Below are 16,016 nucleotides of genomic sequence, written 5' to 3' on the forward strand. Positions count from 1 at the left end.
GCATGATGAAAATGGGAAAAAAAAATTATGAAGTAAAATATACAAGCAACTGTCCTAGTTAAACTGGTGAACAGTTGTGGGAATAAAAGATAATTTAGTTCTATTGCAGTTGAATCTGGGGAGTCTAAATCGATTCCCAGATGGAAGGAGCTCAGATTCAGCATTCAAGGGGCAGTCATGACAGTCAGTGATTATATTGGTCTTCTGTACTGTTTGGTGTACATTAGATTTCTGACTGACAGCTGTAGCGGTTGTCCACCAATAATTTTGCTGGCAGAAAGGCGCTTATGGGAAACGGTGTAGCCAGGCTTCATCTCTCTAGTGTGCTGACAGCTACCTTTCATTACTGTCCTTTTAATTAGCTCCCATTTTCCTCATTCCCACCCCCAAGTCTAGCACTGAATTTTTGGTCCGTTTCTCCATTCGTCATTTTAAAACCAACACCTACAAGCGACAGCAGCAAAGTGCAATTTATTTCGCATCGGGATTTGGACTGCAAGTACAGCTAGCTGACAGACCATTTCCAATCACATTAAAATGTCCAATTAAACTAATTACACACTTTGTGAGACCCAGAAGGACGCGTCTCTCACAGTAACAGATACCCTCCCCCCCCCACACACAAACAGCTTTGTTGAAATCTGCAAACCGACCAAGCTTTTCAGCTCGTGCATTCTCGGGGTGCCCACTGGAACCTTTCAATGGGCCTTCAGAAGCTGCCCTCGAAAGCAGCGTCTACCAGGAAGGAGGTGTACAGAAAAAGAAGATGAGTGGCGATCTGGCGTCTTACTGAGTTCCTGATGAATGACTCGCATACCTCCTCCTCCTCCGAGTCACTGTCTTCGCTGTCCGACCTAGGAGCCACTTCATAGCTGTGAACGAGCACCAGAGAAACAGCCCGTCAGCGGTCAAGCAATCACACCTTAAAACCGGAGGACAGGAACACCACAGGTCCTCCCAGGTCAGCAGAAAACCTCTTCATCCCAAACGCTGCATTCCTCCCCCGGGCAGGAGGGAGGGACTGAATTTGCTCTCCTCTCGCTTCCCTACAGGAAACGAATGCCCCATCGCACACACGGACAGTGTTTACACTCGTGGTGTTTGTGAGGTGCAATAATATTGAGCAGTTTAAAATGACGATTTTCTGCTCGCGGTGTGGCAGTGGCTGTCGAACCCTGATCATTTCTTGGCACTAGAGCTCTGCGCTCCGAAATCAGACGTGTGACTCTTCCCCACTGTGCCGCTTCAGTAATTATCACCCACACCTGCAACCGATGATCGTTAAGGCTGCCATTTAAACCGGTTTCCCTTGTCACTCACCGCTCAGTCTTGGAGTTCGCTTTGGTCTCAGAGGTTGCTCTGCTCGTGTTGCTAACTCTGGCTTTGACCCCCGCCTGCTCTGGATTTTTGACTCGTGTTTTGCCCCGGGCTTGGTCCAGACCTCGATCTCAGGCATTGGTGCTTGTTTACCTGGGACTGTTTACTTTCTACCTCCTGCCTTAGAATCCCTTCACAATCTCCACACTATGTTTTATGGCCTGTAAATTCACGGATGGAGAGCAATGCCGATACTTTGGAACAAGCATCACTTTCTTTAATCACCTGGGTCCTGTGACAGCCAGCTCTGTTTTGACTGCATTATGCCAATTTAGCTGCGAGTTTGAAGTTCTTCTGGTTACAAATCCTTATTACTAAAGCAATCCCCTACAAAATAAGAACATAAAAAGGAGGCAAACGAGAGGAGGCCTTCTGATCCATGTAGCCTAGTTAAACCAAATATCTCATCCTGCTGTTTCTTGAAGGAAACCAAAGTATTGGTTACAACCACAAGGCTGAATAGCTTGTTCCAGGCACCCACCACCTTTTTGGAAAGGAGGTGCCTCCTGTCCTTGGCTTTAAATGCCCTTCCATGTGTCCTACAGGTTGTGATTCACTGTTGATTCTGAAAAAGTCTGCTGGGGTGACAGTGTCAAGGCCTTGGAGGATTCTGAATACATGCACCGAGTCCCCCAGTGGTCCTCTGTTCACGATTAAAAAGCTTCAGTCCCTTCAGCCTGTCATGAACCTCTGTACTGATAAAGCAACCAGTCTGCCGTCATGAGGTGCTGAAGTACGAAGTACGAACTGATCTGTGTGATCGCAGGCACAGCCCAGCTGAGGAGCACAAGCTGGATCTCCCCATCACCCTCCTGAGCTCTGAAACCGCTGTTGCAATCCCACACACCACTGAACCTTCTCAAGGCCCGCTGGAAACAGGGCGAGACGGAGGAATACTCCAGAACCTTGTGGAGTAACTGCCCCTGCCACTCGTCAAGGGCTGGGGTTCCCAATATTCTGGCCATCGAACCCGCCTGCTGGGAGACGGAGAAGGAACCAAAACGAAGGATGGGGGCGACTCACCCCGGGTTCATCTCCAGCCAGGCCTCCAGCTGGCCTGCCTTGGGGGCGTCCACCCCAGTCAGAATCTTGCCGCTGTCCACGTGGATCACCTTCACGGGCAGGTCACTCATCTGGCTGGTCTCGTCCAGGGGCTGGGGAAGGGGGACAAGGGGCCGGAGCGGTCAGCCACCAGCAGGCAATTCGGAATTGTAAAAGAACCCAGGACTCCTCATCTACACGTATGGCCCGTGCATCCATCTGTTCTCCAAAAGCCAGTTATTCCCGGTGAAGGTCATGGCCATCTCAAGCCTTTTCTGGAAGCACAGGGCACAGGGTGGGACCTTCTGCCTTGATACTGCAGCCCACCGGCGGCACGGCTTAGAAATGCCAATTAACCTAACCAGCCGGCTTCGGACAGCGGGAGCAGCTCAGGTCAGAATCGAACCCAGGACCGAACAGCCGAGGGGTAGCAGCACTGGAATGCCGGGCTGTCCGGGGCTGTAGTCCCGCTTTGCTCCCAGGATAGTCTCCGGGTTTGCCGTGACCCTCTCCGGGAAGAAAACGGCTTTCCGGCGATGGAGGAATGGAAGCTTGGCGTTGGCCGAGCTCAAAGGTGAACATTTGCCCCCCCCCCACCCCCACCGACACGAGCTCCACCTGCACCCCACACACTCACCTCCCCGTCAGGACCGAGAGCCGGGGTTTGACCTTCAGGATTCTCCAGCTTCTGGACGGGAGGAAAAAGGGGAAAACCTTCAGACCTTCGGCCCGTCAGCCAGTGGTTCCATTCCCAAGCAAAAAGATGCCGAAAAACGCAGAAGTGCATTCGTATCACTGACATGTTGAAGAAATTACAATTTTTTTCCCCTGTGATAGCCTTTAACCTCGATATACAAAAGGAAAAAAGATTTCACAAATAGCCAGAGAAGTGCAAGAGTCGGAAAATAATATTTGATGCTACTGTCCCCCCTGCCAGACCCACACACAGCTGACATGACAGGGGATCCACAGTGGGACAGGCCGAAACAGAAATGGTGTTGCCAGTGGGCGCACTGGCTGGCCCCAGGGAGACCACGCACCTTCTTCTTCTTCTTCTTTTTCTTCTCCTTGAGGGCCTGGGCGGCCTTGTGCGCGCGCACCAGCTCCGTCAGGTTGGCCACGTACTCGTCCGTCTGCTGCAGCAGGTAGGCCAGGCGCTTGTCCTTCTTCTGGTCGATCAGCTTCCTGTAGCCCTCCTCATCCTCAGCCTGGAGGGGGACAAGGTCTGGATTTATACAGTGGACAGCACTGGGACAGCACTTTGATGCGTGATACAACGGCCGCCATTTAGGGAACCCATTAGAAGAGCTGCTTCCTATTGGATAAAAGACTAAACTGCACCTGGAACCACTGTGCACCAGCCAATTTCATGATGGTGGGTACAGACATCAGCAGCGACCCCACCTCTGCAGGCCCCCGAGCTGAAATAATCTTTCAATCTAAAACCCTGATTCCCCACTGAAGAACCCACGTAGAGGCAAAGGTCAAAGTTCACTTATTCTGACAACTGTAATTAACTCATCAGATTACGGCCTTGGCATTAGGTTGCCTAATCAGGTCTGCATTTCTTGAGGTCTTGCATGAAGGGAAAGACAATAGTTTGTATTTCAGGACTCTGCCCCCTAGCCTGAACTGGAAATCCTCCCGACATCCACTGCATCTCTCCGTATCCTAGGATGGATCGGATTCCCCTTTCTAACACCACACGCCAGCGCACAATACAGCTCCAGCAGTTAATCCCACCCCACAGACTAATTGCTGGTAATTAGAAACAGCTGACAGCAATGAACCAACACTACTTTTGGCAGTGTTCCACTGGCGGAGCAGTGGCTCTGTGGCTAAGGATCTCCGCCTGTGGCTGGAAGGTTACCGGTTCAAATCCCGCAGCCGGCAGAGGAATCCTACTCTATTGGAGCAAGGCTCTTAACCCCAACTGCTCCAGGGGTGCCGTACAATGGCTGACCCTGTGCTCTGACCCCAAGCTTCTCTCCCTGTCTGTGTGTCTCATGGAGAGCAAGCTGGGGTATGCGAAAAGACAAATTCCTAATGCAAGAAATTGTATCTGGCCGATGAAGTGATCTTATCTTTTCAGCAGCTCACTCTTTGGAAGTGCTCTACAATCTGTGCCCGAGCAATCGTCCCGCCCCTCCCCGCTCACCATCAGCCGGCGCATGCGCTCCTTCTCGATGCGCTCGTTCTCCTTCTTCTGCTCGCGCTCCGTGTTGGCGTGGTATGTGGCCACGGCCTTGGTGAGCTTCTGGATCTTGGCGGTGACGGAGCGGTGGTACTCCTTGAAGTCCTTGGCGTGCTGGAGGATGCTGTTGAGGTATTCCTGTAAACGGGGTGGGGTGGGGGGACAGAGAACACGTTTAATATGACAGAACCTTTCAAACAGGTGCAACTCAGAGGGAGGGGGGAGGAGGAAACAAGGGGTGATCGAGGTATCGGGACATTTGGAGTCCTGTAGGGTCTCGACCTTCATGAGGGAACCATCACAAATAGGCAAAGATTCCCATAACCAAGCCCACTCCTATAGCATCTCATAATGTACTACAGTATCGGGTATGTACAGTTAAAAGGCAAATGACCTTCCCTTATATGGAGATTAAAATACTAATGCATTTAAAGAATTTAAATTTGAGCAATCAGCTGGAATAAGCACTCCTCTGTGTCCTCTCTCTCTTCTCTCTCTGCCTCTGTGATAACACGCCCGTCTCCAGCCCGTCACCCTCCACCCTGCTGACACAGAACCTGGAGGGTTTGCTCCAACGCAGAAACAAGACCACGCTGAGATGTGAATGCTGGGTACTTGGGCAGGAGGCGGGGAGAGGCTCACCCACAAGCTCGATTTGCCTCCCGATCCTGATCTTTTGCTCCACTAACTTGAAAGCTGTGGAGAGCAACCTGCAGCTCAGTTTCACCCCGCTCTGCTCTTCTTCCATACGAGACCCCGTCGGCCAGCTCGAATCGCGAACAAGCGAATTCGCAAAATGTCAAACGTGCAGATGTCCAGACCCTACTGTTATTTCCCCAACACAAAAGGACTGCATAGGTGATGTGGCGTTAGCTGGGCTAAAACACAGTGTGGCATGAACTGTTAAAGAGGCTCCCTAGCAATGAACCAAATCCTAGGATCTCAAGGAGCTGCAACACCCAGACTGAGCTGCTGTCGTTGCTGTAAAGCCAATCCAAGACACTAGATGGACCAATTGATTGCCTATTTGTGGTTTCCAGGTAGGGCTGCCTGGTGGCAGAGTGGTTGGAGTTTCTGCCTCACAGCAGTGTAGGGGCCCTGGGCTCAACTCCTGAGGTACTGTCTGTGTGGAGTTTGCATGTTGCTCCCCCTCGACCCTGAACTGGACCAAGAGGTTAGAAAACAGATGGACGGCGGAAGCAGCAGGACTGGGCAAGGCCTCCGCGGGGCCCAGTGGCGGCAGTTACCTGGTGCTTCTGCCTGCGCTTGCGCTCCTGCTCGATCTTCTGCTGCTTCTCCAGCTTCTCGGTGATGCGGGCCTCGCGCAGGGACTGCCGCTTGCTCCTCTTGTAGGCCTTGGCATTGAGTGCCGTCTCCAGGGCCGTGTCCCGGCGCATGCACACCACCACCTCTTGGCGTAACTAGAGGACCATGGGAAGGGCAGGGGGAGAAAGGTCATGTCAAGGCCGTGGTCTTCGCTCTCCGCTTTTCAAAAGCTTCAATGTCTGATGCGTGAGCAAAACGAGGGCGGTGGAGGGGGAATGACTTGTTGGAAAAACCTCTTGTGTGTTAATAAAATGTCTCATTCTCTGCTGCTTCTAGGCACCAGACAAGAGGGGTTACTGGGTCTTGCAAAGGTTAAAGGAAGTATGTAAAATGAATAGGTGAATTCTTTTCAGTTGTAAGCTTCCAAGTCCCCGTAACTATATATATATATCTTATACTCAGCCTTAAAACTCTAGGGGGACTTTTAATTCATTCTTATTTTTCAGATCCACTAATACCCGTTTCCTTCTGATGTCTGCTTAGGGTAAACAAACCAATTTATTATTTTAGGCCAAATATTCAATTCTTTACTGCTGCAGATCACAACCAGGGTCTGCCGCTAGCCTGTCAGAATCTGTGGGCACTGCCCAGTCTCTATCGCACCTGTCTCTGGAAGTTGAGCAGTCTCAGTGCTTTGAGCTCAATATTGGCTTTGGTCCGGAGGTCCCCAGCTAGTGAGCCTGGGAGGTTCTCAAGCTCCTGTATGCGATGGGCGATGCGAGCCTGCAATCTGAAAGGAGGAAAGAGGATCAGCGACAGCCAGGCGGCTCCTCCTTATACCAGGCAACTAAAAGCAAAAACTAATTAAACTACAAAACGGCAGCACACGAGTTCCGTTCTCAGGTTCAGACAGGTTTGCAGGACTCCTTATATCCAGTGGAGATTCAGACCAGTTATATTGGTTCGGTTAAGGTTTAATTGAACTACTCTAACCCCTCTGATTTAAAGGGGAACTGCAGTTCCAATTTCTCAGACTATACACTATAATACTAGTATTAAAGTAACAAAATAAATTAATCGACGTTATAGAAAAAATTTACATGTACTTTCGAATTAAGCACAAAATCATGAACTTTGAGAAAGCACTGCAAGTCACCAGGTTGTCACAAACTCGCACCCAAGTTCCGATGAATTGCCGTGTGACGCGGCCCTTCCTGCTCACTAGTCTCCGGAATGACTGAAGTAATGAGACATACGAGCGAATAAGTAGGGGTTGTGCAGCAGCCATTTCACTGCAGACATGTACCAATGTGAGCTGAGCACAATGCATCTCTTCTTTTCAGCACGGAATAAATCTTTACTTGTTCCTTTGCACCCTATCCTTCTTGGACAAATAAGTGTCAGCAAAACTATCTTGAAATCGAAAGCAATATTTCTATGGGATTAAAAGAGACGCAGTCACAAGCCTGCTTGTTTACAGTGCAATAGGACTGCAGCACGTCACCGGAAGTCTTCTTGCCTCGTTCTGACAATGATGGCATTATGGTGCTACACATACCTGGAAAGTTCATCTATTTTGTGATGTAAACTGGAGGATTTTCAAGTTATTGTGTACATCTGACTTTTATTGCAGTTGGAAAAGCACTCATCAATGCCGATTCTTTTTAACCTTGAAATGAGAACATAGCATTGCCTTTAGGGGACCTCCGTGCAGCTGCTCTGCGATACCGGGCCGGCAGTACGGAGACACACCTGTACTCGCGCTCCTGCAGGATCTCCACGGGGTCCAGGCCGCGCGGCTTCTGGATGGGCGTGATGCGGTTCTGCTTCTGGTGCAGCTGCACCATGGGCGCGGGCTGGGCGGGCTGGCCCGGGGACTGGGTCTGGGGGGGCATGACGGGCGAGGCCGCGGGGGGCACGGACGGGGGCGCGGGCGAGGGGCGTCCCGTGGGCTGCGGGGGGATGAGCTTCTGGGGCGCGCTGGAGGGGGCGGCCGCGTTCACCATGGGCCCTGCGGCGGCAGGAAGGACAGGGGAACTGGGGGACAGCTCTGTGCTCGAACCCGGCCCCCAGCTTCTTTATCAAGACACTCAAAGGCAATTAAAAAAATCTGAAACCCTGAACGCAAATATTGGCAAATTACTACAGAAACCTTAGAAATCATCAGTTACATCAAAAAATTCTACGCTTCCAACAGAGGATTATCTAAAAACAGTCCAGACTGCTTCTGCATAAAACTCCAGATCAATTAGGAAATAGATGTTAATTCCTCTACTAGAAAATTAGAAAAAAACAAGGATTTTAACCTCTACTAGTTTTCTTTGCAGTCTGTTTTCACTGCTCATTCTATTATAGTTTATTCGAAGTTAAATTGTAAAACTCCCCCCCACAAGGACATGTGACTCCCGTCAGAAACTTAACACATTTACACTTTTAACCCTCCCCCCAGCAGCAGCACAAACTGGAAGATCTGCGCCTCCTCACCTTCAGGCCAGGTTTTTGGGGGTCCGTTGGGGGGCTGTCCCTGCATACCTGGAGGGACACCCGTGGGCCCTGGAGGAAGCATGTTCGGACCCCCCATACCTGCTGGAAGCACACGAGTGGATTTGTGTTCAAAGACTGCTCTGTGTCGTACCTTCTCACTGATTCAATAACCCGAGCCCACAAAACAGCCAGTTAAGAGTCAGGACCCAGCAGAGGTTAATTCCACGCTGCACAGTACGAGAAAAACATTGAGCCTATTTCAGGTAGGAGGGAGCGAGAGAGGAGAGGAAGGGAGCAGGGATATAAAGTACAGGAGAACAGAGGACAGAGCAGGAGAGAAAGAGTGTCCAAATAAAAGGAGATCTGAAATCTGTAAGTGAATGGAGAGGATCTAAACAGTCTATCATTGGGAGAAGGCAGGGAGGGCGTGATCCAGATTTAAAGACAATCTTGGCTTTGGGTGTTTTTCAGGAGAAGGAGTCCTGAAATCCCATTAAAAGGACACCGACAGAATGGTCAGTGGGGCAAAAAAAGAAAAAAAGATATCAAACCTCTTCCCCAGATCCTCAAGAATAAGAAAGCTTAACAGGCGAAACACTGCTTCTACTTTCTCCTGTTCGGCGTGGAATTCAATTCTGCCCATGCAGCTAATGCACACTGACACAGTCCCCCCTTCCCCCCCTCCCCCCTCCAGCCTCAGTGCCAGACTCCTGCAGACGAGGGTGTTCATCAGCGCCACAGTGAAGCGGGCCACGCGGCACTGCAGGCTTGCTTCACTACAATGTATAAAGCCAGGGCCGTGCTGGGCTGAGAGACTGCAGATGTCAACATGCAGCATTCACCCAGCAGGCCTCCCAGAGACCGCCATGCAAATACCGCATAAAATACAGAAAGCACAGTAAATGAAATATGTATGACCCGCCCCTCCAAAAGCACTGTAATCAAGACTTTTCAGCTGATCGAATGCACGCACACACTAATTTTCAAGTCAAGCATCCTGCTGAACGCGGTTACGACGGCTTGCTGCACATGCATTGTGGGGGAAGGTGAACTGGCAGAGCTCTTCTTTTTTACCGTGAGGTCTGTTGTAGTTGGAGGGAGCCGGGCCGGGTCCTGAGCTGGGTCCTGCCCCCGGTCCGGAAGGCGGAGGTAGGCTTGGCATCTGCTGCTGCATCCCGGGCATGGGCCTCTTCCCTTGCACGGCCATCTGCAGGTGGTCCGGGAGGGGCTGCCCCCGCGCCAGCATCTTATAGGCCATGATCTGAGCGCGCAGCTGGTGCAGCTGGTTCTGGTTAAAGGGCGTCGGCCCGCCCCGGTTCTGCTGGCCCAGCACCTGGGGATCCCCTCCGTCTATGGGCACCCCACCAGGGCCTTGGGGCATGAGGGGCCCCGAGGGAGGGCCGTTGGCGGGGACGGGGCTGGGCGCATGCTCCGATCCACCCAGCGGGGAGGGGTAACCTGTGAAGAGGGCATCATCGAGGGTAAGAGCGGCGCCCCAGATTGGCCGAGCACATCTGAGAAGCCGTCCTGAACGAGGCAGTAACTCTCGAGAGATCGGCGGGCAGGTCCTCACAGGGACAATAGGACTTTGGGTCAGGAGACATCAGACAGAGAACGGACAAAACGACAGAAGACTTTGAGTTAAAGCAGATGGGCAAAGTAATCATATGTTCAGCGTTTTCTGGCTCAACAGCGGGCCTATGGTGATGATTATGATGATGATGACAGTATTTAGTTGTCTAAGTTTAAAAGCACCAAAACATTTTTGGTTCTTTCCTCAGTCCTTCTTGAGTTTCATGCCAGCAGAGTACAGGACAGGAAACAGAAATGGAATAAGAGCCAATAGCAGGTCCACACCAGATCAGCGAGACACCCCTCAGGCACCAGTGGTTAGAGAACAAGATAGGATGAGATTGCGAAGAAAAAATATGAACTCAGCACCGAAAACACTAGGAAATCCCCAGCTGGGTCACTGCGATGCCGTGGCGTTCAGAGGGGGGAGCCCTGCATTTATGTAAAATCACGTCTTTGTTATTCGCTCCTGAGGGCCCACAGTGCAGATAAACCCAGTCTCCACAGCGAGCGGACCACTAAGAGCAGGGGCGACAGAAGTGAGCAGCTGCTGCTAGAGCTGCAGGACATGCGCCCCCATTAATTAAACCATACAAAAAAAAGTCACGATCCACCCGGATATACCCAAGCAGGACACAGCCTTCTATAATAATGCTCCCAAGTGGAAATAATAAAAAGCTTGTTTTGCGATCATTGGCAAGGAAAAAAAAGGGGATTTTTGCTTTGAAGTAGTAAATTCATTAGGCACTGATGGAAATAAAAAATTCTCCAATCGCCCCCCACCAGCAATTTCACTCTCCCAAATTTATCAGCAATAGACTTGCACTGGACCTTGGCCCCTGCAGACTATAATACTATATCCAGATCAGGTAAAGTATGAAAACAATCCCACAGCTAGCGAAAACAGCACCCATTTTAAAGAATTCTGTAGGTGATGCTAGGATGCTATTTTTTACCCTTTCCTTAGGGCACACGCGGAGGAGGGGAGGGGCTACACGGGGCCGATATGGAAGAGATCTAGGCTGCACGCAACAGGGGTATGGTCTGCCCACAGACGGCACGATGAGAGACGCGCTCTGCTGAAACAGCTCTGCACGGCGCGACAGACATGCTCCCCCTCCCTCCCTGCCCCCGGGGCTGGTGCTCGTCGTGCACCTGCTCAGCCTTGTGTTTCTCAAAACAGGAAGCACAGCCAGCCTGCTGTTTCCAGCAAACACAGCAGAGCCAGCAGAGGACAAGAAGCCACGAGCTGTAGATTAAATTAAAAGCCCCTATAACAGGTTTTTACTATCCAAGTGAACATCTTTACATACAACAGCAGAATGCCAAGGCCTTTCCAATAGTAAAATTTGCTGTCTAACAGGGACACTTCTCATTCATCCTTTTTAACCACTTCCAATTCCAATTCCAATTCAGGGTCACAGGGGAGCTGGAGGCTATCTCAGAGCACAACAGGCACAAGGCAGGCTACACCCTGGATGGGACGCCAGTCCATCACGGGGCACACACGCTCACTCACACCAGGGCCAGATTTACCTGGAGATTATTAACCCAGCAACATGGCTGTGGACAGTGGGTGGAGACCCACACGAACCTGGGGAGAGCATATAAATGCAGGTAACGCCCCAGGTCTGGAGCTGAACCCAGAGACGCTTCTTACTTGAGAATACTAATGTGCACATCACTATTCTGTGGCTTGCAGTTTCCCCACTTTAGAAGTGGCTTTTAGCTCCTTACAGCTGTACGACAGCTTCTCGGCTGCATGAATGACCTGCCCCCTGTGGCACGGCCAGCTTCCCATGGGGCATGTGAGCTCGGCAGCAGCGCTGGCGCTGATTGGAGGAGCTGGTTCTGTTGGCGCCGCTAGGAGAAAGCCCATCGCCCTGGCCCAGACCGGGATAGGATAGGAAGAAGGGGGCTTGTCTTTGCTAAGAGGCACGTTTGCAGGTGTGGACTGGGAACCCCCGCTCAGAAAACGATAATGAAGCACCTACCTTGTGAATGCTGGTCCATGGGGCTCGGGGGCGGGCCCATGCCGCTGTGCCCCCCCGGTCTCATGCCCATCCCCTTCATCTGCCCGTAACGGGGGTCGTCGGGCATGCCTTTCTCATGCATGGGGTCCATGGGCTGCAGGATACCAAGGGCGCAGATGAGGGAGAGATCTCACTTAAAGGAGTTCCAGTGTGGCCATGTCCCAATAATCAGAAAGGTGCTTATTCTTGGTCAGGGCTGCAGCACTGAGAGCACATGACGTCTAAACTTCCCCGGCTAATGGCAGGGCCAAGAATGAAGGGGCAGCTTCAAGAATCAAGGAACAGCAAACCAAACCCAGCCCAGCAATCCTTTCCTTGTTCGTTTCCTTTCCTATCTGTCGCTCCCTCCCGAACAGCTAACACTCTTCCACTGGATGGAAAACAAGGTGGTTTCCCAGGGCAGACACTTCCCTTTATTCCAGGTTCTTCCAGCTGGGGGATGTTGCAAAAACAGTGCAGAAATGCATGGTAATAACACCACATCACGCCTTCATTTTTCCCACCACTCATGTCATTGGGAGGTTGTGGGTTCAAATCCCGGGTGAGACGGTGCTGCTGTACCATTGAGCAAGATACTACATCAGAATTACTCCAGTTAAATACCCGGACAGGCAAACAGTCACAAATCGGCAAAAAAAAAAAATCAAATGTATGCAAAATGCAAGTCTCTGAATCTCCTTCCCATAGGCCTGCTGTTTAAGGTCATGGGTCTCTCTTGAGTCCAACCTGAATTTCAGCACCAGGCATTATTTCAAAGCTGATTTCCAGGACAACCTGTCCAGAAGTTAATCGAAATGCCCAAGAGGCCATTAAATAGGCCTCCTCTGCTGGAAGCTGACAAACCTCGACCAAAAGCACAGACAACGGATCGCTGTACAATCACAGGCACAGTAAAGGCCAAATCTAAAATAACAGGGCAAAAAAAGCAGACATGCTGTGAGATGCTCCTCTATAAAATAAAAAACCTCAAAAAAAAAACTCTCCTGATTCACGGAGAAAGGTTTACTATTGTCTAAGGGGATTAATCTTTTCTGTCATAACGTATGTGGAGATCAACAATCGCCTTCTAGTTCAATGCCCTTTTCACATCATTGGCATGAAAAAAACAGGAATATATTTAAAAAAAAAATAATGCTGTCTAAGGATAGACCATCCTTTTCAGCTATTTAACATATTGCGTTGCTCATCAGACTTTGTAAAGCAAACAGGTTTAAGCATCTGCCTCTTTGGAATTTTAAAGCTCTGACAGTGATTTCTCTGAATCAGGAGGTTCCAACTCTTATCCAGCAGATTTTCGACATCTCTTTAAAATACCACTACTGTAGAACTGGGAGGAACTAAGAAATCAATCTCACTGAGCCACAGATGTGCTGATTTTAACAGTTAATGACAAGATAGCCCTGCTGCAGACACACTGCCTGACCCTCCAGGACCGGCACTGGACAGCCCTGCTGCAGACACACTGACCCTCCAGGACCGGCACTGGACAGCCCTGCTGCAGACACACTGACCCTCCAGGACCGGCACTGGACAGCCCTGCTGCAGACACACTGACCCTCCAGGACCGGCACTGGACAGCCCTGCTGCAGACACACTGACCCTGCAGGACCGGCACTGGACAGCCCTGCTGCAGACACACTGACCCTGCAGGACCGGCACTGGACAGCCCTGCTGCAGACACACTGACCCTCCAGGACCGGCACTGGACAGCCCTGCTGCAGACACACTGACCCTCCAGGACCGGCACTGGACAGCCCTGCTGCAGACACACTGACCCTCCAGGACCGGGACTGGACAGCCCTGCTGCAGACACACTGACCTTCCAGGACCGGCACTGGACAGCCCTGCTGCAGACACACTGACCCTCCAGGACCGGCACCGGACAGCCCTGCTGCAGACACACTGACCCTCCAGGACCGGCACTGGACAGCCCTGCTGCAGACACACTGCCTGACCCTCAGTGCTCCCCTTACCTTGTGCATTTGGTGCATGTTATCCTGAGGGTACCCCGAAGGTCCCTGTGGGGGCAAGGGGTGCCCAGAAGATGGGGGTCCTGGGCTGGGTCCCATCATGCTGTGAGCAGAGCCCGGAGATGGCCCGGGACTGGGGCCCAGCATGGCGCCAGGGGAGGGTCCCGGGCCAGGGGAGGGTCCTGGCCTGGGGGTCCCACCCATAGGGGGGTCCGGGGTCGACATCTTCGCCTGATGCAGCTAGTGGGGAAACCAGTGAGCACCGTCCTGCAAGAAAAAAGAGCATGCATGAGAGAGATAGTCAGTGCCCAGCCCCAAGCAGGCAAGACTAATGCAAAAACACACAATAAGAAAGGTCTCAAATGAAAGGAGGCCAGTCTTTCTCATTGAGGAGCTGGAGATCAGGCTGGTGTCAGGAACCCCTCCAGCAGGTTTTGCGACATGGCTGGGAGTAAGATGAGTACAGCTTTCTTGCCCCTGCTGGGATTTGATCCTGGTCACCTCGCGGGCTCCGAGCACACACAGCGCCCCTCTCTAGGCGAGGGCCAACGCCACCACAATGGAAGAGCGGTCTGCTGTCTTGCGATGTCTAGATTGCAGAGGGAGGAGACGTCATATCTGTAACCAGCTCCGTGTGCAAGTCCTGTCTCACGCAGAGTGGCGCATTCACTGCGGAGCGGTGGCTCCGTGGCTAAGGATCTGCGCCTGTGGCTGGAAGGTTGCCGGTTCAAATCCCGCAGCCGGCAGAGCAAGGCCCTTAACCCCAGCTGCTCCAGGGGCACCATATAAATGGCTGACCCTGCGCTCTGACCCCTGCTTCTCTCCCTGTCTGTGTGTCTCATGGAGAGCAAGCTGAGGTATGCGAAAAGAAATTCCTAATGCAAGAAATTTTATAGGGCTAATAAAGTAATCTGATCTGCTTCCACACGGACTGCAGCGCATTCACTGATCTGCTTGTCTAGACTCTTAGTTTGCTCGAGTCTGCTCAAAATGCCCGCCTTCAAGCATACGGTTCCAGAACAACTTCAGCATCCAGCGCTTTTAAGAAGCAGCTCCTCTGCCTGCTCTCTCTTGGCCCCGTCTAAACAGCGCCGAAGTGATCAGGGCAGGAAGAACAGACATTCCCACACCGAGCGGAGGAGCAGCTGCTCACATTTAGAAGGTTACAACCCCAGCTGGATCAGGGCAGTGCTGAAACTGGATCATTACATTTGCCACTCAGCGTTTTAAGAGATAAAAGCATAAGTAACAATAGCACTCCAACACAAAACTGAAACGAATTTCCCCCTGCTGTTAAATGAATCAAGAGGAGCCAAGCAAGCACAGAAGACTCAGCGGTCCCGAACGATCATGGCCTGTCACTCTTTAGATTTTGGTTCATCAAGAAAAACAGACACCGACACCTAGCAAGCTCCCCAGTGCAAGGTGCTCCACTACAGAACAGGGCTCCAGAGAATTGGCATGATCCACATAGCTAATATACTGCCCGACCCCTTCTCATAAACAATCAACACTGAAAAAGCTTTTCGCAGGAGAGCCTATATACTACATCTGCAACTTCATCAACAGGTACAGGACCTGCCACAGCTGTCTGTCTAGACTGTGCTATCATCTACCCACTCCAGAAGGGCTTGCAGATAAAGCCCTACCACTGTGAATCCACATATTGCTCTGCGTCGATACAAAGTACTGCCCCTATATATCCACATATGGACTTAGTGGTTGTAAGTAAATATCAAACAACAAGCTTTCAGAAAGTTTTCCATATGTGGGTGTCACTGCCTCTCGACACGGTCGGGTCCCTTTTTCCAGAAGAACTCTTGCATTGAATACTAGAACTTTGATACAGACTCATCAGTCAGAAACAGATGTCTGGGCTCTCCATCAGACCGACAGGTCAAACTGCAAACTGGTGAAGATGTGAATATGCTGCACCTTTTGTGCAGAGAGCAGCGCTACACGTTCAGAGTTCCCTTCTGTTTACGAGACAGAATTGGATATCTTAATCCGATTCACAAAAAGAATGTGAATGACCCAACTCGAGCAACTCTTGACTCAGTAAATCAGCGCATCTTGTTG

The 16,016-nt window shown here is 51.2% G+C and overlaps 1 protein-coding gene across 18 annotated transcripts in view; it reads right to left on the reverse strand.

Annotated features, from left to right (window-relative positions):
• LOC148650089 (SWI/SNF-related matrix-associated actin-dependent regulator of chromatin subfamily A member 4) overlaps positions 1-16,016 on the reverse strand; it is a 36,382-nt gene that overhangs the window by 18,160 nt on the left and 2,206 nt on the right. For 6 of the 18 annotated variants that reach the window (XM_088603541.1, XM_088603549.1, XM_088603548.1 and 3 more), the window contains exons 2-13: positions 13,941-14,204; positions 11,929-12,061; positions 9,437-9,820; positions 8,363-8,461; positions 7,631-7,889; positions 6,542-6,668; positions 5,860-6,033; positions 4,577-4,750; positions 3,459-3,626; positions 3,056-3,106; positions 2,401-2,531; positions 818-872 (exon numbers count right to left, since the gene is read on the reverse strand). In XM_088603541.1, the coding sequence (XP_088459667.1) occupies positions 818-872; positions 2,401-2,531; positions 3,056-3,106; positions 3,459-3,626; positions 4,577-4,750; positions 5,860-6,033; positions 6,542-6,668; positions 7,631-7,889; positions 8,363-8,461; positions 9,437-9,820; positions 11,929-12,061; positions 13,941-14,162 (1,977 nt within the window). In that variant the 5' untranslated portion in view covers positions 14,163-14,204. Of the gene's footprint in view, positions 1-790; positions 873-2,400; positions 2,532-3,055; positions 3,107-3,458; positions 3,627-4,576; positions 4,751-5,859; positions 6,034-6,541; positions 6,669-7,630; positions 7,890-8,362; positions 8,465-9,436; positions 9,821-11,928; positions 12,062-13,940; positions 14,205-16,016 lie in introns of all 18 variants that reach the window. The other 12 variants (XM_088603533.1, XM_088603543.1, XM_088603531.1 and 9 more) reach the window with 5 other exon arrangements.

This window comes from Lepisosteus platostomus, chromosome 13, assembly GCF_059453375.1.
Source record: "Lepisosteus platostomus isolate fLepPlt1 chromosome 13, fLepPlt1.hap1, whole genome shotgun sequence".
In the NCBI taxonomy this organism is placed as follows: Eukaryota; Metazoa; Chordata; class Actinopteri; order Semionotiformes; family Lepisosteidae; genus Lepisosteus; species Lepisosteus platostomus.